The sequence below is a fragment of the Natrix helvetica genome, assembly GCF_964273705.1.
Source record: "Natrix helvetica genome assembly, chromosome: 6".
Lineage (NCBI taxonomy): Eukaryota > Metazoa > Chordata > Lepidosauria > Squamata > Natricidae > Natrix > Natrix helvetica.
This window is the reverse complement of record NC_138553.1, coordinates 4,096,693-4,118,937: the sequence shown is the minus strand read 5'-3', so window position 1 is coordinate 4,118,937 and position 22,245 is coordinate 4,096,693. Positions and strand designations below refer to the sequence as shown.

General features: G+C 48.0%; 1 protein-coding gene across 1 annotated transcript in view; it reads right to left on the bottom strand.

Annotated features, from left to right (window-relative positions):
• Positions 1-22,245, bottom strand: part of PLXNA4 (plexin A4) — a 397,694-nt gene that overhangs the window by 142,769 nt on the left and 232,680 nt on the right. The window contains exon 5 of the mRNA XM_081957639.1: positions 15,732-15,832. Coding sequence (XP_081813765.1) covers positions 15,732-15,832 — 101 coding nt within the window. The remainder of the gene's footprint in view (positions 1-15,731; positions 15,833-22,245) is intronic.

The window sequence follows — 22,245 nt, the reverse complement described above, 5'->3', positions numbered from 1 at the left end:
CACCCTTGAATTTCATTTTGTTAGATAGCGCCCAATGTTTCAAGTCTGTCAAGATCCTTCTGTATCTTAAACCTATATAAATTTTGGGCTTAGATGTGGTTGTATGTCAAGGTTTACCCATAAGACAATTTCAACAGCCCTTCCAATTTCGCATTAATTTGCTTTGTGCCGTAATGTGTCTTCTCGTCTTCTCCGAGTTTATAAAAAACAACCCCTCCTAATGCTGCCAAATTCCTGGACAATAATTTGAAAGGAAAAAAAATAATAATAATAACGTACCAAGGGAGAGGAACTAATAAAAGGAAACAAAGCTGCAAGAGATAAAGCAAGTTAATTAATAAGCTGAATCGCTCCTTTCTGGTACATACGCTGCCCTATCGGAGTTTTCTTATTAACGCTAATAATGTTTATGAATGTTTCCCTCTGAACTGCAAAGATAGTTCCTTGCGTAAGACCGGAGAGAGAGAGAGAGAGAGAGACGGCTGTGTAATTCACTGCAAGAATTACATTCTTGGTTGGTTAGGCGTTGGGTTATCTTCCCCCTTTCCATTTTTTAAAACTTTTTGCAGATCCAGGTGAAGTTTTATTTTTTATTAAGCAACACCCGATGCCTCAAAAGGTGACGTCAAAGCGGCATTTGATATTCTCGTTTCTGGGTGTGCAATTTCCAGGGAAAATCCCTAGCAGCCTGGCCATTGGGACAAAAATCCCACCAGATTTTTTTTTGAGGGGGTGGGTGGGGGCACTTCACCTGACCCTCAAGAAGAATGCAGGGGCAAAAAGACGGAAGATGAGATAGGCGACCTAACCACGAGACTCAAAACTGAAGGGAGTTCCTGCGGTCCATTGGGTCATCCCAGGGCCTTAGCTTGGCTTTTCACCCAAGCACCAATGGGGGTGCAGAGAGACTGAATGCTATGGTAGAGCAGTACCTGAGGTGCTATGTCAGGGGTGTCCAAACTTGGGAACTTTAAGACTTGTGGACTTCAACTCCCAGAATTCCCCAGCCAGCTGGCTGGGGAATTCTGGGAGTTGAAGTCCACAAGTCTTAAAGTTCCCAAGTTTGGACACTCCTGTGCTATGCGAATTATCAGCAGTCCAATTGAGCAGACCTTCCGACCTTCGCTGAGGTTGCTTACAATAACACTGTTCACAGCAGCACAGGACTAACGCCGTTCAAAGTAGTGAGCGGCATGGACTTTGTCCCAATGCCTGAGTATCCAAGGGATCCCCCTTCCTCAGTCAGCTTGACTGACTGGATGTCAATGCTAAAAGCAGCCTGGGAGAATGTTAAAAAAGCGCTAGCTAAAGCAGCACAAACCTATAAGAAACAGGCAGATAAACACCGAGCTCCACAACTACCATTCCTGGTGGGAGAGAAGGCTTACCTCTCCACAAAATAATTGAGGTTAGGACTCCCTAGCAAGAAATGGGGACCAAAGTTTGTGGGACCATTCCCCATAGTAAAGATCATCAACCCAGTCTCAGTGCAACTGAAACTGCCCCGACTGCTAGGGAAGGTACACCCAGTATTCCATAGTAGCTTCTTAAAACCCGTGGTCGGAGACCACTGCCCAGGGAGCCTCTGGGCCCTGTGGCATAGGCGGCCAAACCCATTATGAGGTGCAATGCATCCTTGATTCGAGGTGGCACAGGAGGCAACTCCAGTGCTTAATTAAGGGGAAGGGTGATCCCTTGTCAGAGGCATCTTGGGTAATGAGTAGTAATATCCAGGCTGATAGCCTTATAGAGAGATTCCATGAAAAAAATCCAAACAAGCCTGGGGGGGAGAACACAGCCTTGAATCCCATACTGGTACTCAAATTGTTTTTGATTGCAGAGTTTGCCTTTGAAAAGTGAGGGGAGCCAGATGTCAACTCTCTGTGTTGACATTCCGTGCAGAGCATCGGCAGAGCCGGATCTCAGATTACAGTAGCTGGGTTGAGATGAATGAAGCTATTGGATAATGTGATTTATGACACAGGCTGAAGAGAGGACAGAAACACGGGCAAAGTTCAAAAGCAGATAAAGAACGCAAAAAAGATGGCTGCGAATAAAAAAATGCCTAATGAAGTTGTTAATAAATCACTGCTTTTTGTATTACAGTATCGGGTCGCTTATTATGAAGCAGGCATCAGTAAGGTACTTTACAGTCGAGGCCATGCTCCGGAAAAGCCAAACTTCCGGGTTCTAGTGCACACATGCGTGCCCGACAATCAGCTAGCTGGTGGGCATGAGAACACCACTTTTCGGTACTTCCGTGCATGCAAAGGACAGCTGATCATCATGCGCGCGCATACATGCCAGAAACCCAGATGACAAACAGGCAAGGCTGTGCGTGCCGGGCGATACGGCTTCACATGCCACTTTGGGCACACGTGCCATAGGTTCACCAAGGCGGATCTACAGGATCGAGTGGATGTGATCGGCAAGAGATGCCTGATCCCAAGCCCAGCATCTTGACTTGCACCCAGAAGCAAATTGCCAACCAATTCCTACATACACTCCTATGGGAAAGCCCAAAAGATGCCCTTCTCTCTGCTCTCCCACCTTGCGTCCTGGTGGTAGTTACTATGAGTCTGCTAACAACAGATCTATAGGTAGACTTAACAACCCCAAATCTGAGACCAGATTTGAGTAAGTCAAGAAGAAAACTGTAGCATCGAACAATAAAAAACAATACAGCGAAGAGTTTAGCCTGAAACTGAAAGATCTAATTTCTTTTTAATATTGGGGGGAGGGAGGGGAGAGAAAAAATAATAATTCCACATCTTTTACGTCTTATCAATATTACATTAAGCCTCCGCAAGACAATTTAAGCGATTCTTTCTCCCTTTACATCTCAGCAATCGTATTTAACACTGATATCACATTTTCTATTTCAAAAGGTTTAATTTACTTTCAGCACGAGAGAGTTCCTAGCATTTATACTGGGCTATTCTTTGTATTCTGTATGATAATAAAACCATATTTTTTTCTTTTTAAAAAAAGAAGGGGGGGTGATCAACGAGGAGAGGGACTTCAAATTCAGCCCATCCTGTTCCCCCAAGTGTTGTGGCCTTCCGGTAACCAGCGGAGCTGGCAATAGAGTCAGATGGTGAGGAGGTTGGGGAGGACCATGGACCAGTTCTGGGGTCTGGGGAAGGCTCGGACAAGTGCTCTGCGTCAGAGGCAGAAAGGGAGTTAGACAGCAGCGAGGCAGAAGAACAGCAGGAGCCTGTTCCCAAAGTGCGCATGCGCAGAGCTGCCATAAGACAAGACAAACTAAGACAGCAGGGTCGACTTAGGAGTAAAGCCACACCTTGGAGGTGTTTGGCCCCTCCCAGAGGAAACAAAAGAGGAGCGAACGGGGAGGGGGCTTTTGCAGGAAACAATTTGTTCATCCAAGAGTGGAAAGTTCTGTTTGTGACTATAAGAGACCCTGGGCCAAGTTTTGCCTCGACCCTCCGCTTGGAAACTAGTTATTTGGCAGCTCTCCAAGCGAGATAAGGTTTGTGTGGATAAACATTCCTCGGAAAGACTGTTTGCTAAGCCCTTGCTGACTGGGAATGAAAGGAATTCACAGCCGTGTTAATAAAAGGGGTTTTGTCGGGACCAAGAATTTGCTTCTTGCTTTCTAAGGAGGCCTGGGTCAGAAACACCTACTTATCAGGAGAGCAGCTGAGAAACTCTTAAGTAAAAAACATATCCGGAGTCTCAGCCGAGGCAATCTGTAACCTCACACAGGCTCTCGTAAAGATTCAAACCCCAGGAAAACCCTCAGCCTGTATAAGGGGTTGTGAAATTGCTTCCTTTCGCTTGCCATCCAGATCAAACCGTCCGCAAGGGATCTCTGCTGAGCGGTGCAGCTGGGATCTTGAGATTCAGACATCGGGGGTGAGGGGGAGTTTAATATTTTGGGACTGCGATATGTCGAGGAATCTGCCATTTTGATCAGGATGTCAGCTGGGGAGACAGAGGGATTTGTCTTATCTGCCACTTAAGGTGGCTCAGTGGCTAAGACGCTGCTGAGCTTGTCCATCAGAAAGGTCGGCCGTTCGGCGGTTCGAATCCCCAGCGCCGCGTAACGGAGGGAGCTCCCGTGACTTGTCCCAGCTTCTGCCAAACTAGCAGTTCAAAAGCAGGTAAAAATGCAAGTATAAAAATAGGAACCACCTTTGGTGGGAAGGGAACAGCGTTCCGTGCGTCTTCGGCATTGAGTCACGCCGGCCACATGACCACGGAGACGTCTTCGGACAGCGCTGGCTTTTCGGGTTTGAAATGGAGATGCGTATTAGGTACTACCCCTGAGGAAGCTTCCAGACTGATCGACAAATACAGGACAACAGAGTCGGAAGGGACCTTGGAGGTCTTCTAGTCCAACCCCCCTGCTTCTGCACGAAACCTTATATCAGTGACTGCGAGCCTTTTTGGCACCAAGTGCTCGAACCGGAATGTGCATGCATGCCTAGGTATGTGTGCGTGTGTTCACGCTGGAGCAGCACCGGAAACACAAAGACCAACTGGGCTGTGCACATGCCTGTTTTGGGGGCCTTTTTGGGGCCGTTTTCAGGCCATTTTTTGAGCTGAAAAACGGCCTGTAAACAGCCCAACAAACAGCCTGTTTTTTCTCCGTTTTTGGTCATTTTTTAAGGTCGTTTTTTGGCGCTCCAGCGCCCACAAAGACCAGCTGACCAGTGTGCATGTAACCAGAAGAGCAGCTGGTGATGGCACCAGTGCCCACAGAAAGGGCTCTGCGTGCCACCTCTGGCACATGTGCCATAGTTCACCATCATGGCCCTATACCATTCCAGACAAGTGGTTGACCCGTCCCTTCTGGGAAACCTCCAATGTTGGAGCATTCGCAACTTCTGGAGGCAAGGAGTTCCACTGGTTAATTATTCTCACTGTCAGGAAATTTCTCTTCGGTTCTAAGTTGCTTCTCTCCTTGATTAGTTTCCACCCATTGCTTCTTGTCCTGCCCTCAGGTGCCTTGGAGAATAGCTTGACTCTCTCTTCTTTGTGGCAACCCCTGAGATATTGGAAGACTGCTATCATGTCTCCCCTAGTCCTTCTTTTCATTAACCTACTACACATACCCACTTCCCACATTGTTAATTTCATGCAGAGTGGAATTATTTAGAATCATTATTCTAAATTACTCTGCATGAAAACTCCAGGTGCGATCCCTGGCACATCCAGTAATAATAAAAATTAAAAAAAGGACCATGCCAGAATCTTTCCAATAACTTGATACATTTAGATCTCCTTGCTTGATGGCTGGAGAGATCACTTTTTTTTAAGAAAGGTGCTTTGATCAGGAGGAGCCTTGAAAGAAGAGATTCTGAAAGCCATCTTCCAGACTCTAGAAAGTGTGCAGAGAAGAGCAACAAAGAGGATTAGGGGACTGGAGGCTAAAACATACGAAGAACGGTTGCAGGAATTGGGTATGTCTAGTTTGATGAAAAGAAGGACTAGGGGAGACATGATAGCAGTGTTCCAGTATCTCAGGGGTTGCCACAAAGAAGAGGGAGTCAAGTAGTAACTGTGAAAGGGATCTTGGAGTCCTAGTGGACGACCATTTAAATAGGAGCCAGCCGTGTGCAGCAGCTGCCAAAAAAGCCAACACAGTTCTAGGCTGCATCAACAGAGGGAGAGAATCAAGATCACATAAAGGGTTAATACCACTTTATAAGGCCTTGGTGAGGCCACACTTGGAATATTTGCATCCAGTTTTGCTCTCCACAATGTAGAAAAGATGTAGAGACTCTAGAAAGAGTGCAGAGAAGAGCAAGAAAGAGGATTAGGGGACTGGAGACTAAAACATATGAAGAACGGTTGCAGGAACTGGGTATGTTTAGCTTAAGAGAAAGAAGGACTAGGGGAGACATGATAGCAGTCTTCCAATATCTCAGGGGTTGCCACAAAGAAGAGGGAGTCAAACTATTCTCCAAGGCCACCTGAGGGTAGAACAAGAAGCAATGGGTGGAAACTAATCAAGGAGAGAAGCAACCTGGAACTAAGAAAGAAATTTCCTGACAGTGAGTAGAATTAACCTGTGGAACTGCTTGCCACTGGACGTTGTGGGTGTCCCAACACTGGAGGTTTTTAAGAAGAGATTGAACAGACATGTGTCCCAAATTAATTGACTAAATTAATTGAGGACTATGTGTAGAATAGGGTTTTGGGCCTGATCAGGGTGTTGGACTAGAAGACCTCCATGGTCCCTTCCAACCCTGTTATCCTCCATTGGGAAGAGCTATGAAGCTGGGGACCTCTCCTCACTCCGGGTCCTTCTTAGCATCCCCCCCCCTCCACTCCAGGCCATGTTCAAAGCATGATTTGAATACGGCGCTGGGCATCGGGTGAGGCAGAATTTTTATTATTCAACTCAGTGGGTGCAAGGGATAATCCATTTTATGACAGCCGCCTCTGCCAAGGTTTTCCCGAGTCCCAACTTTCTCCGTCAAAGAAACTTCAGCCAAGTGGAAAATTAGAAAGCGAGGCCGACGGAAGGAGGGGAGCATTGGAAGGAGAGGGGTTCGGCGGAAGCCCCATTAAGTCCTCCCCAAATTAATTCCTAACAACGGGCAGAGACATGGCCGTTTCCCCCAGGCCAACGGACAATCCCCGGTGAAAAGCAATTCAATTGCAAAGCCAGCTTTGCCAGTCACGGCTGCCTCCAGCTGCTGCTGATTTAATTTGCGCCTAAGATGCAAGTCGGAAGGTTTCTCCCCTATCTGGGTTCGGAAGAATCCGGAAGAGGCTTTGGCGTCCAACCCTCAATTTTCTCCAGCCCAGCCAGCTAATTCACCGAAGCGAAGAATTGACACTGGAAAATGGAATTTGGCTCTGCCCGTCTGGCCCCGATCTCAAATGCCAAGACTGGACAATAGGCAGGTAGGATGGTGCCGTCCAGGTGATGCTGAGCTACAAAGGATCTCCCAATCCTCTGCCATCAGCCACAAAGATGGCAGATGATAGGAAGGATCAATCAGGATAGAGCTGGAAGGGACCTTGGAGGTCTTCTAGTCCAGCCTCCTGCTCAAGCAGGAGACCCTGTACCATTTCAGACAAGTGACTGTCCGGTCTCTTCTTAAAAACTTCCAGTGATGGAGCCCTCCCAACTTCTGGTGGCAAGCTGTTCCACTGGTTAATTGTCCTCACAGGAAGGAAGCAAGGAAGGAAGGAGAAAAGGGAGGGAGGTGGGAAGGATGGAAGGAAGGAAAGAAGGGAGGGAGGGAAGGAGGGAGGGAGGAAGAAGAAAAGTGAGGGAGGGAGGAAAGGAGGAAGGAAGGAGAAAAGGAAGGGAGGGAGGAGGGTGGGAGGAAGGAGGGGAGGTGGAGGAAGGGAGGGTGGAGAAGAGAGAGGAAAGGAATGGTGGAAGGAAGGAAAGAAGGGAAGAAGCAGGGAGGGAGGGAGGAAGAAAAGGGAGGGAGGTGGGAAGGATGGAAGGAAGGGAGGGATGGAGGAAGGGAAGAAGGGAGGAAAGAAGGAGGGAGCGAGGGAGGGAGGAAGGGAGGAAGAAGGAAGGAAGGAAGAAGGGAGGGAGGGAGGAAAGAAGGAAGGAAGGAGAAAAGGGAGGGAGGGTGGAAGGAAGGAAGGAAGGAAGGAAGGGTTTTGTCTACACACCAGTGGAATATAGGACGTCTGGGACGAATGTAACTCTCTATTCATACAACATACAAGGCCCATTTAAAGGTTTAGTCAATACCAGGGTAGAACATGCTAATAATCGGTAGGGCAAATGGCTTACAGGTTGCATGAAGCCAGCCCACGCATGGTGTAGGATATTGGACCACTGCCCCCCAAAATAGGATTTGCGTGAAGGCAGGCCGTTCCATGATTTTGGGCATCTTAAGAACCGATGCATCAAACCCCTTTGAGGCTACGAAGAAAAACTCCAAGTCCCGGCTTACGAAATAAACTAGAGATAGCTGAAGGAGCTCCAAAGGTCCAGAGACATTAGTTCAGGGCGACGACGGGAGTCCAGGGGCATCCCCATCCTGTCACAAGTCTTGACACTATCAAGAACGATGGGAAATTGAAGCGCAAATAGATTCGAACGCAGACCTGACCTCTCCCTGGAGACCTGTCGCTCCACAGGCTATTTTCTCTCCCTGGCACCTCATCAGCCGACGGGCACGGAAGCTAGAAATTGCCAGCGAATCCGACAGAGAACAATTCCCCCCAAACCTCCCCGTGGCTCAGATGGATTTGTTCCCTGTCGTTCAGTTGTCCATCCGTCATAAAACGGCCGATTTTGTTCCAGAGACCTGACGCCTCAGCAGCAGGAGTTTGACAAGCCGTGTGTTATTATCCTGGTCACCCGTAAGCAGAGAAAATAACAGCAGCCCCCATGCACTCCGACCTCAGCAGGAGATCCTGGAGGTGGTGATAAGCGACCCAACATTGAGACGTCCACTAGAGGGCAGCACACCAAAGAGAGAAAAGGCTCCTGGGTGCCCTCTAGGGGTCATCCAGAGTTTTGCAGTCTGTATGTACAGGTAATCCTCGACTGGTGAGCCAAATTGAGCCCCAATTTTCTGCTGCTAAGCGAGGCAGTTGTGAGTTTGTCCCTATTTTGTAACCTATCTTGCCACTGAAGGATAGATAGATAGATAGATAGATAGATGATAGATAGATAGATAGATAGATAGATAGATAGATAGATAGATAGATAGATATGGATGATGGATGATAGAGAGAGAGACACACACACAGAGAGACACACAGAGAGACACACACAGAGAGAGATACAGAGAGAGAGATGGATGGATGGATGGATGGATGGATGGATGGATGGATGGATGGACGGACAGACAGACAGAGAGAGAGAGATTGATGGATAGATGGATAGAGAGACAGAAACAGAGAGACGGAGAGAGAGATGGATGGATGGATAGATGGATGGATAGATAGACAGATGATGGATGGATAATGGATGATAGAGAGAGAGAGACAGAGAGACAGAGAGAGACACAGAGAGAGATGGGTGGGTGGATGGATAGATAGATAGACAGACAGACACACAGAGAGATTGATGGATAGATGGATAGAGAGACAGAAACAGAGAGACAGAGAGACATATTGATGGATGGATGATGGATGGATGGATGGAGAGAGAGAGAGAGAGAGAGAGATAGGGATAGGGATGGATGGATGGATGGATGATGGATGATAGAGAGATAGATAGATATAGAGATACAGAGAGAGAGACAGAGAGAGAGAGAGATTGATGGATGGATGGATAGATAGATAGATGATGGATGGATGATGGTTGATAGAAAGATAGATATAGAGATACAGAGAGAGAGAGAGACAGACAGACACAGAGAGATTGATGGATAGATGGATAGAGAGACAGAAACAGAGAGACAGAGAGAGATATGGATGGGTAGATAGATGGATAGATAGATAGATAGATAGATAGATAGATAGATAGATAGATAGATAGATAGATAGATAGATAGATATGGATGGATGGATGGATGGAGGGATGGATGGAGGGATGATGGATGATAGAGAGAAAGATAGAGATACACAGAGAGAGAGACAGACAGACACAGAGAGAGACAGAGACAGAGAGAAAGAGAGATTGATGGATGGATGGATGGATGGATGGATGGATGGATGGATGGATGGATAGATAGATAGATAGATAGATAAGGAAAGAGAGAGAGAGAGAGAGACATGGATGGATAGATAGATAATGAATGAATGAGAGAGAGAGAGAGAGAGAGACATGGATAGATAGATAGATAGATAGATAGATAGATAGATAGATAGATAGATAGATAGATAGATAAATTTATAATATAACATACAAAGAGACTACAGAAGCAAATGTTAGGGAAATTAGGGAAGGAAAAGGGGAAGGGAATAGTGGGGGAAAGGAAGGGAAAAAGACTTCTGACTCCTTCAACTTTTTACTTTTTCATAATAATTTGAAACTAGCCATTTCTGTAAGAAAGAAATCTATTTAAGCAGTAAAACCCAAGATCACCGTTTCATCTTTTCCCACCACAATCGTCCGGCCCACCATTGAGCCCCAAATTTCTGTTGCTAAGTGAGTCAATTGATCGGTGGAACGACTCGCCGCCAGAAGTTGAGGCGGACTTCCATCACTGGAAGTTTTAAAGAAGAGACTAGACAGTCACTTGCCTGAGATGGTCAAGGTCCTCCTGCTTTAGAAGATGGACTAGAAGATGGACTAGAAGATGGACTAGAAGACCTCCAAAGTCCCTTCCAACTCATTCTATCCTAGATCATCCTCGGTTGTTCAGTGAATCACTGCAGTTCTTCAGTTACTAACCCAATTGTTAAATGAATCTGGCAGAGCAGGGGTGGGGGAAGAGGGGAACTGACCCCTCCCACTCACACAAGTCAAATTGCACATGCCTGCACACCGGCTGCCATTCGCGTATGTAGAGCTGCATGCGTGAGCCGGCCCATTGCTCGTGCGGCCCGGTTCTAAATGGACCCCAGCCTGGTAGTGGGCTGCTGCCTGGGTGTTGGGGACCCCTGATTTGGGAATAGTTTGACCCACCCTCTTCGTTGTGGCAACTCCTTAGATCATTGTTTCTCAACCTTGGCAACTTGAAGATGTCTGGACTTCAACTCCCAGAATTCCCCAGCCAGCTGGCTGGGGAATTCTGGGAGTTGAAGTCCAGACATCTTCAAGTTGTCAAGGTTGAGAAACACTGCCTTAGATATTAACAACTATTAACAACTGTCTTGCTTAGTAGAATAAATTTTGGGCTCAATGTCTTCATTTGTTTCCACCCAGAAGGCAGGACAAGAAGCAATGGATGGATTAGATTAGATTAACAGAGTTGGAAGGGACCTTGTAGGTCATCTAGTCCAACCCTCCCGCCTAAGCAGGAGGCCCTACACCATTTCTGACAGATAGCAGTCCGGTCTCTTCTTGAAAGCCTCCAGGGATGAAGCTCCCACAACTTCTGAAGGCAACTTCTGTTCCCTGGGTTGATTGTTCTCCCTGTCAGGAAATTCCTCCTTATATCCTGAATCTCTCCTTGGTCAGTTTCCATCCATTATTCCTTGTCTGGCCTTCGGGTGCCTTGGAAAAGAGCTTGACCTCCTTCCTCTCTGGGGCAGCCCCTCAAATACTGGAAGACTGCTCTCCTTTCTCCCCTGGTCCTTCTCTTCCCTAGACCAGCCAGGCCAAGTTCCTGCAACCGTTCATCGTATGTTTTAGCCTCCAATCCCCTCATCATCCTGGTTGCTCTTCTCTGCACTTTTTCTAGAGTCTTCACGTCTTTTTAATAGTGTGAATTTTTTATAGGATAGAAAGGAACCATGGAGAGAAGCAACCTAGAATTAAAGACGAACTTCCTAACAGTGAGGAAAATTAACCAGCGGAACAGCTTGCCACCAGAAGTTGTGAATGTTCCAACACTGGAGCCTTTTTAAGAAGAGACTGGACAGTCACTTGTCTGAAATGGTAAAAGATCTCCTTCCTGAGCAGGGGGCTGGACTAGAAGACCTCCAAGGCCCCTTCCAGCTCTATTCTGAGTCTGATTGCAATTGTTCTCGCTGCAAGGACCCATCTCTAGGCCGTATTTGTCTTTGGCAAGTTTCCATCCGTTGCTTCATGTCCTGCCTTCAGGCCGAAAGAGTTGCACACACACACACACACACACCACACACTCTCTCACAAAGAAAGTTGTGAGATAGCTAACAAACTTGGGCACCCAAAGGAGGTCTCATCTTAAAAGTCAAGCAACTGCAGAGACACCTTCAAAGACTCTCGATTTTTATCGGGGCCTCTGAAGGGAGCTTGGATTACCTGCAAGCCGGCTTACTCAATCGCTAGAACTTTGACCGAGAAAAGGTAAATCCGAGGTCGATCAATTGAGGACAGTCGTTTGAACAGCGGGATGGAGTTACCCGCTGAGACCAGATGGTATTTATTTCCACGGCCGAGGCAACGGGAAAAGGGAGAGAGGAAGTTGGAAAAGACGCAATTAAAACCTTCTCTCCCGACCTCACGAAATGCCGAAGATGATCAGCGGCTTCGAGAGTGTTTCACACACACACACACCGCCTTTGGAGGGAAGCTTCAGAAGAAGAAGTTATCTGGAAGCAGCCAGGAGATCAGAAAAAGAGGGTGTGTGCCCACCATATCACTGTTTCCCCCCCCCCATAAAGTTTGTTTGTTTCTGTTGTGGCACCCCAGTGAAACTGGCAGCAGATTCGGAGAGTGAGGAGGTTGGGGAGGAACCTGGGCCAGTCCTGGAGTCTGGGGAAGGCTCTGATGAGGGCTCTGTGTCGGAGGCAGAGAGGGGGCCAGGGCCGTCCAACAGTTATCAGCTGCCTTCGGAGTCAGACGTCAGTGAGGCAGAAGAACAGCTGGAGCCTGTTCCCAGTGTGCGCATGCGCAGAGTTGCCAGACGAAGGGAACAGCTAAAGAACAGGGGTCGACTTGGGAGTAAAGGCCACAGGTGGACGGTGAATGGTCCCTCCCAGAGGGAATAAAAGAGGAGCTACTGGGGAGTGGAGTTTGCAGGAGACCATTAGTTCCATTCATGAGGGTGAAGATCTGTTCCTGACTTCTTGCCAAGGAATTGCTGCTACAGCGTGGAGTTTGGAAGACATCGGCCTGGCAGCTCTCCAAGCCTGATAAGGTCTGTGGTTGTGGAATCTCATGAAAGACTGGACTTTGTGTATCTCCACATCTACTGGGCGTCACGAATGAAGGTGAATCTAGGTGTCCCATCTTGCAAGATCCAGTCTGAGTCCGTCACAAAGACCAAAAGTTTCGTCTCCTGAGCTTTTGGACTCGTGCTGGAGACCATCCTCAGAGAACTTCTCTCTCTCTCTCTAAAGATCTAAAGGATCTCCTTCTTGAGCAGGGGGTTGGACTAGAAGACCTCCAAGGGAGTTTCTCTCTCTCTCTCTCTCCCTAGAATGTGAGAATGTGTCTCACTCACATTCTGGGGAGAGAGAGAGAGAAGTTCCCTTGGAGGTCTTCTAGTCCAACCTCCTGCTCAAGAAGGAGATCTTTTACCATTTCAGACAAAGGGCTATCCAGTCTCTTCTTAAAAACCTCCAGTGATGAAGCACCCACAACCTCTGGTGGCCAGCTGTTCCACTGGCTAATTGGAAAAGTTTTTCCGCGCCGAACCAGCAGGAATGCCGGCAGCAACCCACCCCTGGGGTGACAGCTGGCATGCACTCATGCGCAGTTCGACTTGTTTGAGCGGGAGGGGTCAGTTCCCCTCTTCCCCCACCCCACCCCTGGCCTGCCAGATTCATTTAACAATTGTGTTAGTAACTGAAGAACTGCAGTGATTCACTGAACAACTGACCAAGATCTAGACTAGAATGAGACTGGAAGAGACCTTCCAACAATTATAAATAAAAATAAACTCCTTCACTACTCCCTGATTTTTTTCATCTAATACCGCCGTCTTTCCCGGAAGCTGAACTGAAGATATAAAAAGGTCACATGCCACCTAAAACAAAAACTCTGAAGGCCCATTTTCTTCCCAATTTCCCTCTTTGCCTTATAGAAATCAACATCCCCCCTTCCCCCCCAATTCTGCTTTCTGACTCCTTCTATGCCCGCTGCACCCCTGGATGCCTTTCCTGCTGGACAGCAAAGACCGAAAAGTTGGACAAATCAATTCACTCAACTATAGAATCAGGACAGGGGAAAAAGAGGGGGGAAGAGAGGGAGAGAGGGTGAGGGGGAGAGCGGGGGGAGAGAGAGAGACGAGAAAGAGAGGGGGAGGGAGAGAGGGAGAGGGAGAGAGAGAAAAAAAAAAGAAAGAGAGAGGGAGGAGAGAGGGAGAGAGAGAGAGAGAAGAGAAAGAGAGAGGGGGGAGAGAGGGAGAGAGAAGAGAAAGAGAGAGAGGGGAGAGAGGGAGAGAGAGAGAAAGCCGGTAGTGTGAGTGGCGCAGAGACTGGAGAAAGCAAAGAGGCCTGTTGTGGCGTCTCCGTGAATAGGCAGCTGCAAGTGGCTCGCTGCCGTTTTTTCCCACGGATGGCCAGCGCCCTCCGATCGCCTTTGAAATTGGCTAAGCTGCAAATTTGCTTCTCTGGACGGTAGTTCTGAAGAGGCTTCCTGCGGAGAACACAAAAGCAGGACTTCTGGTTTCCACCGAGGCTTGGAGGAAAAGAAAGTGTTCTCCCTGGGTTGGGTCCTGCCCCCCCCCACCCCCAAAAGAGGCCTTTTTCTTTAGAAAGCATCCGTAGGAAGTTAGCACCCACCCCTCTCCTAGAGGAATGACATATCCTGGGACGTATTAAAAGGGCAGAATATTATATTTCCCTGGATAAGAAATGGAGAAATATGATTTATAAACAGGAAACAGACACACTCTTAATAGCCCCCCCCCTCTTGTCAATGGGCCATTAGGGACCCGGAGTTGGTCTACTCTACATAGCAAAGATAGGATTAGCCTTCCACAGAAACTCACCACATGGCACCTGGGAAGAAGAAACCCTCAACTAAACTTTGACTCAAAAACACAGCCTAGAGAGTTGCCCCTGCATGGCCCCGTGGCCGTCTGACAACCAATCAGAATGCATTTCTTACCCAGGAACAGAAAACAGAGAGGTGGGGCCGAACAGAGAGTATAAAACCAAGGACTTTCAGCATCTTGCTCTTTTTTCTTCTTCACCCAACATCTGGAAGCATCTGATCCCCCTTTTCTGCTCAGGAGCTCAAGCCATGGGATCCTGTCCACCATTAAACCATCTTCCCAAGCAGCCTCAATGTTTCCAGTGTCTTTTTCCCCTCTTGGAACTGAACCCAGAGGGACATTTTCTTCCAACACATCGAATCAAAGAGGCCAGGTGGCACCTGTTGCTTCCAGCTCATCTCCCTTCCTTCCCACAAAACTATTGGGTTTGTTTTTTTCTCCAAGTAGATGCCATTCAACAAGGTAGAATAAAAGTGTGTTTGTTTCTTTATGAAAATTATTTGCAGCCCATTCCGTATCCAAGGACTACAGCTTGAAGGCATTAGAGCATTCAAAAGAACCTTCAAATCAGCAATCACAAAGATTAGGGCGAGGGACTAGAACTCACAGCCTCCTGGCGATTGGCCCAAAGTCACCCAATTGCTTTTCATGCCTAAGGTGGGATTGGAACTCACAGCTTCTTGGCAATTGGCCCAAAGTCACCAGGTGGATTTCATGACTAAGGCAGGACTACAACTCACCATCTCATGATGATTGGTCCAAAGTCCCCCTGCTGCCTTTCATGCCTAAAGTGGGACTAGAACTCATAGCCTCCTGGCGATTGGCCCAAAGTCACCCCATTCCCTTTCAAGCTTAAGCTGGGATTAGAACTCACAGCCTCATGCCGATTGGCCCAAAGTCACCAGGTGGCTTTCATGCCTAAGGCGGAACGAGAACTCACAGCCTCCTGGCGATTGGCCCAAAGTCACCCAATTCCCTTTCAAGCCCAAGGGGGGACTAGAACTCCCAGTCTCCCAATGAGATATTAGGAACAGGGTAAGTTGCAGCCTTTCCAAACAACCAATCCGTAGAAAAAGCTACGCTTTAGTAGAAGTCCCCAACCCCTTCCTCCCCCCCCCCCCCCGTCTCCTTCCAAGCGGAGACGTCCATTTCCAATGACCCATCTCCCCGGAGGATGGGCCTCTCCATTTGCAGCTTCCTTGGCTTTGACGCGCGATGGTGAGAAAAGGTGAGACGGGAGAGGAAGGGAAGAGAAAAGGATGCATGCAACCGTCTCCTCTGGTCCCGGCGAGTCACACTTACATGTTGTGAAGCACACACCATCCGCAGTGGGGATCCCCTGAGCCCAGGCACTCGCTGCAACTTTTGTACTGCTCGCAAGACTCCACCGGTACACGGATAAGCTGTGGGGGACACAAAGAAAGACAATATTTAACAATTCGGGGCAAGTCACCCAGTGCTGCGGTCCACCAGCAGCCAGCAGAGCTGGTGGCAGATTCGGACAGTGAGGAGGTTGGGGAGGAACATGGGCCAGTCCTGGAGTCTGGAGAAAGGCTCAGACGAGGGCTCTGTGTCAGAGACAGAGAGGGGACCAAGGCTATCTGGGAGTTATTTGCTGCCTCCGGAGTCTCCGGAGTCTGACATCAGCGAGGCAGAAGAACAGGGGGAGCCTGTTCCCAGTGTGTTCATGTGCAGAGCTGCCAGAAGGCAAGAACAATTAAGAAAAAAAGGGCGACTCAGGAGTAAGGCTTGGAGATGATTGGCCCATCCCATAAGACAAAAAATAGGAACGAACAGGAGGTGAGCTTTTGCAGGAAGCAATGAGTTCATTTTGGTCAGTTCAAGCTCTGAGAAGCTCTGTTTGACTCTGTGCTCCGTTTGGCCTTGCAAAACTAACTGGCAATTAGGTCTCTGGCAGCGTTTCAAGGGAGAGAAAGGTGGGTGCTTTTCAACATTACCCTGAAAGACTGTGTCAACTCAAGCAGACATCTGTTGGACTCTTCAGAGGCTGTTTGTGAATCATTGCGGGCTGTGAATGACCATAATTCACAGCCGTCTAAATAAAAGAGGGTTTTTGGAACTAAGTTTGTGATTTAGGCTTTCTCAGGAAGCCTAGGTCAGAAAACATAGGTTCTGAACGCGTTAACCTCCTGTCCGGCAAGGCTGCTAACCTTGCGAAAATAGCTCAAGTTCCTGATCAGAATAATTTGGTAGGACTCCATATTCAGCAACAATTTTACCATAAAAGCCAAACAAGCTGTGATTTGCACACTTAAGTAGAATATAAAACTTTCGTATAGAGTGATTGCCAGGCTTGGAAAAAAAAACAAGCAGGGCGCACTCAGACACAGGAGCCATCAACAGGCACGTAGAGATAAACAACGTCTACATACCATTTAAAAGGGACAATCCAAAAGCGAAACAGGAAACCAAAGGGCCAAAGCCCCTCCTCACCAGCCATCAACACCAAGATCAACACTAAATGAACAATCCGAAGTAATAAATACCTCAGCCAAAGAACTACCAACTCATACAAGCAAACGGTAAACAACAGCTCAATTAAGAAACCTCCAAGAACATTTCCACCACCACTGACAGGACAAGCCATTTCCCCTCGTGGAAATGTGCCCACCAGGCTACTGAGCATTTCATCAGCCCCGGGCCCAGGGAAGGGGCGGTGGGGTGGCAGTAATTATTCGGGAGGACTTAGAGCCGAGGGAGTCTACTGCGCCACAGACGTCCGGATGTGAATCCCTTGTTGTGAAATGGGGCCCTGGGAGACAGTTGGGCCTGCTGATAGTATACCTGGCTCCTCGCTATACATCAGCGGCCCTGCCTGAACTCCTCGAGCTGATCGCATCGGTGGCGGTTGAGACCCCAAAACTTTTAGTGATGGGGGTTTTAACCTGCCATCGATGGGAGAAGCATCAGAGGGAGTTCGGGAGTTCATGGCTTCCATGACAGCCATGGACCTGACTCAAAAGATTCAGGGCCCGACACACGAGGGAGGACACACTCTGGACCTCGTTTTTGTCTCTGGCCAGTGGTTGAGTGATCTGGGAGGAGGGGACTTAACCATCACTCCCCTGTCATGGTCAGATCACTCACTCCTTCGTCTTGACTTCCCTGGTGCTACCTCCCGCTGCGGGGAGGCGGAACCGGAAAGCACTAGATGGTTCCGCCCCAGGCGCCTGATGGAACCAGATAGGTTCCAGACGGAGCTTGGGCCACCTCCTGTAACCTTGACCCGCCCCCGGGTAGAGGACCTGGTGGTCGCGTGGAATAATGCGACTTCCGGGGCCTTGAACCGGGTGGCGCCTTTGCGGCCTCTCCGGCGGCAACGATCCACCCTGGCCCCTTGGTTTACCGAGGAGCTGAGGGTGATGAAATGCCGCAAGAGACGTCTAGAGAGTCGTTGGAGATCCTCTCGTTCCGAACTTGATCGAACACAGGCACGAGCCCATTTAAGGACGTACCTTGTGGCATTGAGAGTGGCCAAACGCCAATATTGTGCCACTCTCATTGCATCCGCAGAGAACCGCCCTGCCGCCCTGTTTCGGGTGTCCCGCTCCCTCTTGTTTCAGAGGCCGCGGGAGGCCCCTCTACAGGGCAGAGCAGAGGAATTTGGGAAATATCTGCAGGATAAAATCGCTCAAATTCGGAAGGATTGGGTCCCTGTTAGTGGTCCAATGGAGACGTCCGTGGCGAGTCTTGAGGAATCGACCTGGGAGGAGTTTGACTTGGTTGCCATCGAGGATTTGGACAGAATGCGTGGACGACTGCGACCCACCACATGTTTATTGGACCCGTGCCCCTCCTGGCTTGTACTGGCATCCTGGGAGGTTACACGAGACTGGCTCCTGGACCTAGTGAACGCCTCGCTGAGCGAGGGGTCTCTCCCGGCCGCCTTGAAAGAGGCGGTGGTGAGACCCTTGCTCAAGAAGCCTTCCCTGGATCCTTTGGAGCTGGCCAATTATCGTCCTGTCTCCAACCTTCCCTTTTTGGCGAAGGTTGTAGAGAGTGTGGTGGCCTACCAGTTTCCACGGCATCTGGAGGAAAATGATTATCTAGACCCGCGCCAGTCCGGCTTCCGCCCCGGTCACAGCACGGAGACGGCCTTGGTCGCGTTGGTGGATGATCTCTGGAGGGCCAGAGATAGAGGTTGTTCCTCTATCCTGGTCCTATTAGACCTCTCGGCGGCTTTTGATACCATCGACCATGGTATCCTGCTGCGCCGGCTGGAGGGGTTGGGGGTCCGGGGCACCGTTTTGCGGTGGTTCGGCTCCTACCTTTCTGGCCGGACGCAGCGTGTGTTGGCAGGGGAGGAGAGGTCGACCCTACGCCCCCTTACTTGTGGGGTGCCACAGGGGTCGGTCCTCTCGCCACTCCTGTTCAACACATATATGAAGCCGCTGGGTGAGATCATCCGTGGTTTCGGGGTGGGATACCATCTGTACGCTGATGATACTCAGCTGTACTTTTCCACCCCGAACCACCCCAACGAGGCCATCGAAGTGATGTCCCGGTGTGTGGAAGCCGTACGGATCTGGATGGATGACAACGGACTCAAACTCAACCCCTCCAAGACGGAGTGGCTGTGGGTACCGGCTCCCCGGTTCAGCCAATTAATTCCATCATTGGCCATCGGGGGCATTCAACTTGCCCCCGTGGAGCGGGCGCGCAATTTGGGCGTCCTCCTGGATGCCCGGCTGTCCATGGATGACCATGTGACAGCCGTGGCAAGGGGGGCGTTCCACCAGGTTCGCCTGGTGCGCCAATTGCGCCCCCTACTGGACCGGGACGCCTTACGCACAGTCACTCATGCGCTGGTGACGTCTCGCTTGGACTACTGTAACGCTCTCTACATGGGGCTTCCCTTGAAATGCACCCGGAGGCTACAGTTGGTCCAGAATGCAGCCGCGCGGGTAATTATGGGGAGTACTAGGTACTCCCATGTGACACCATTCCTGCGCGAGCTGCACTGGCTTCCTGTGGTCTATCGGGTGCGTTTCAAGGTTTTGATAACAATCTTTAAAGCGCTCCATGGCTTAGGACCTAGTTACTTGCGGGATCGTATTCTGCCCCATACATCCCTGCGACCAATCCGCTCACACAGAGAGGGCCTCCTCCAGGTGCCGTCCACCAGACAGTGTCGAGGGGCGGCGCCTAGGAGTAGAGCCTTCTCTGTGGCGGGCCCAGCCCTGTGGAATGACCTCCCCCCGGATATTAGGAATACCTCTGACCTCCGCTCCTTTCGTGTAAAGCTCAAGACCCACCTTTTTCAAGTTGCTGGCCTGGCTCAACTTTGATCCAACTATATCGCTCCTGACGGGTTTTTTATTTGGGGTATTTTAATTGCATTCAATTTATTTAGGGGTTTTTAAACATTGTGTTTTTACTTGTTTTTATCTATCAGTTCACCTCCTCCTTGTATATGTCGTATATATGTCTTGGTATATGTTTTGTTATATGTATGTCGATATATTTATTTCCTATGTTTTGTTGTACGCCGCCCCAAGTCCTTCGGGAGAGGGTGCGGCTAAGAAATAAATATTTATTATTATTATTTATTATATAAAAATAAGAGCAAATCCCTCTCTCATCTAGCACTGACCTCCCCCTCCCCCCTCCTCCCCCTCTCCTCCTCCCTCCCAGGACTGATGAAGTTATTTAATTGTCTGCCTGTCTGCTATCTATCCATCCATCCATCCATCCATCCATCCATCCATCCATCTATCTATCTTCCTACCTACCTACCTACCTACCTACCTACCTACCTACCTACCTACCTATCTATATCTATATCATCTATATCTATCATCCATCTATCTATCTATCTATCTATCTATCTATCTATCTATCTATCTATCTATCTATCTATCTATCTTCCTACCTACCTACCTACCTATCTATATCTATATCATCTATATCTATCTATCATCTATCTATCTATCTATCTATCTATCTATCTATCTATCTATCTATCTATCTATCTAGCTAGCTATCTATCTATCTATCTATCATCTTCCTACCTACCTACCTATCTATATCTATATCATCTATATCTATCTATCTATCATCTATCTATCTATCTATCTATCTATCTATCATCTATCTATCTATCTATCTATCTATCTATCATCTATCGCATCTAATCTATATCTATCATTTCTTAACCTCTCTATATATCCTATCTTTCTATCTATCTATCTATCTATCTATCTATCTATCTATCTATCTATCTATCTATCTATCTATCTTCCTACCTACCTACCTACCTACCTACCTACCTATCTATATCTATATCATCTATATCTATCTATCATCTATCTATCTATCTATCTATCTATCTATCTATCTATCTATCTATCTATCTATCTATCTATCTATCTATCTATCTATCTATCTTCCTACCTACCTACCTACCCACCTACCTACCTACCTATCTATATCTATATCATCTATATCTATCTATCATCTATCTATCTATCTATCTATCTATCTATCTATCTATCTATCTATCTATCTTCCTACCTACCTACCTACCTACCTACCTACCTACCTACCTACCTACCTACCTTTATCCTATCATCCAACTATCTATGTATCTATGTATCTATCCATCCACCTATCTACCTACCTACCTTAACGGTAGATCTCCTTCCTTCCTTCCTTCCTCTCTCCCTTCCTCTCTCTCCTGGTGATCTATCTTTCATCTACCTACCATCCATCCACCCATCATCCATCCATCCTGTATATAAACCTAATAGTCAAGAAAGAGAGAGAGAAAATGAAAAGAAAAAGAAGAAAGAAAACGGTATATGTGCCAGGGAAAAGAAAGAAAGAAGAGCTTTTCATTTTCTTTGGAGCAAGTGCAATTACAAAGTTATCTCTTCCTAGAGTCACAAAAAAAAACCACCCTCACTTTTTTTTCTACTACGTGATTTCCCCCCCACCCCCCAAACCATCAGACCCACAAATCATAGGTCGATATTTATTTTTCCTGTGTCACGCAAAAAGTCTATCAGGGGTTTCCAGTCAGTCATAAATGTAGATATTGTCATTTCTTTAATCAAGGAAGCCAATGGAGATTTCTCTGCGAGTTCCGTCATCTTTACCAATCACTCCTCCATTGTGGAGCATGTCAAACCTCTCCACTTTTGAGCATATAATAACCTCGCCACAGTTGTCATAGATAAAATGAAGGCTCCGTGATTTATTTCAAGCTGTCTATCTGTTAATCCCAAAAGAACAGCCTCTGGTTTTAATTGTATTTTAAAACCTTCGGAATTTGTGCATGTATTTGCATCCAATTTCCTTTTTTGCTTTTTTAGGGGGTAAAGGGTTCCCCTGGCACATGCGTGCTGGTCGTTCCAGACACTAGGGGGCGGTGCTCATCTCTGTTTCACAGCCAAAGAGCCAGCGCTGTCTGAAGACGTCTCCGTGGTCATGTGGCCAGCATGACTCAACGCCGAAGGCGCATGGAACGCTGTTCCCTTCCAAGCAAAGGTGGTTCCTATTTGTCTACTTGCATTTTTACGTGCTTTCGAACTGCTAGTTTGGCAGAAGCTGGGACAAGTCATGGGAGATCCCTCTGTTACACGGCTCTAGGGATTCGAACCGCCGAACTGCAGACCTTTCTGATCGACAAGCTCAGCGCCTTAGCCACTGAGCCACCGCGTCCCTCGTGCATGGATTTATATCCAATTTTCTTTTTTGCTTTTTTGACACGTCCATAAAACATGATAAAATGTCCTTTTAGGTCAGTGATGTCTAACCTTTCTCTGGGCTGAGTGCCCGAAGTGTGCGTGTGCAT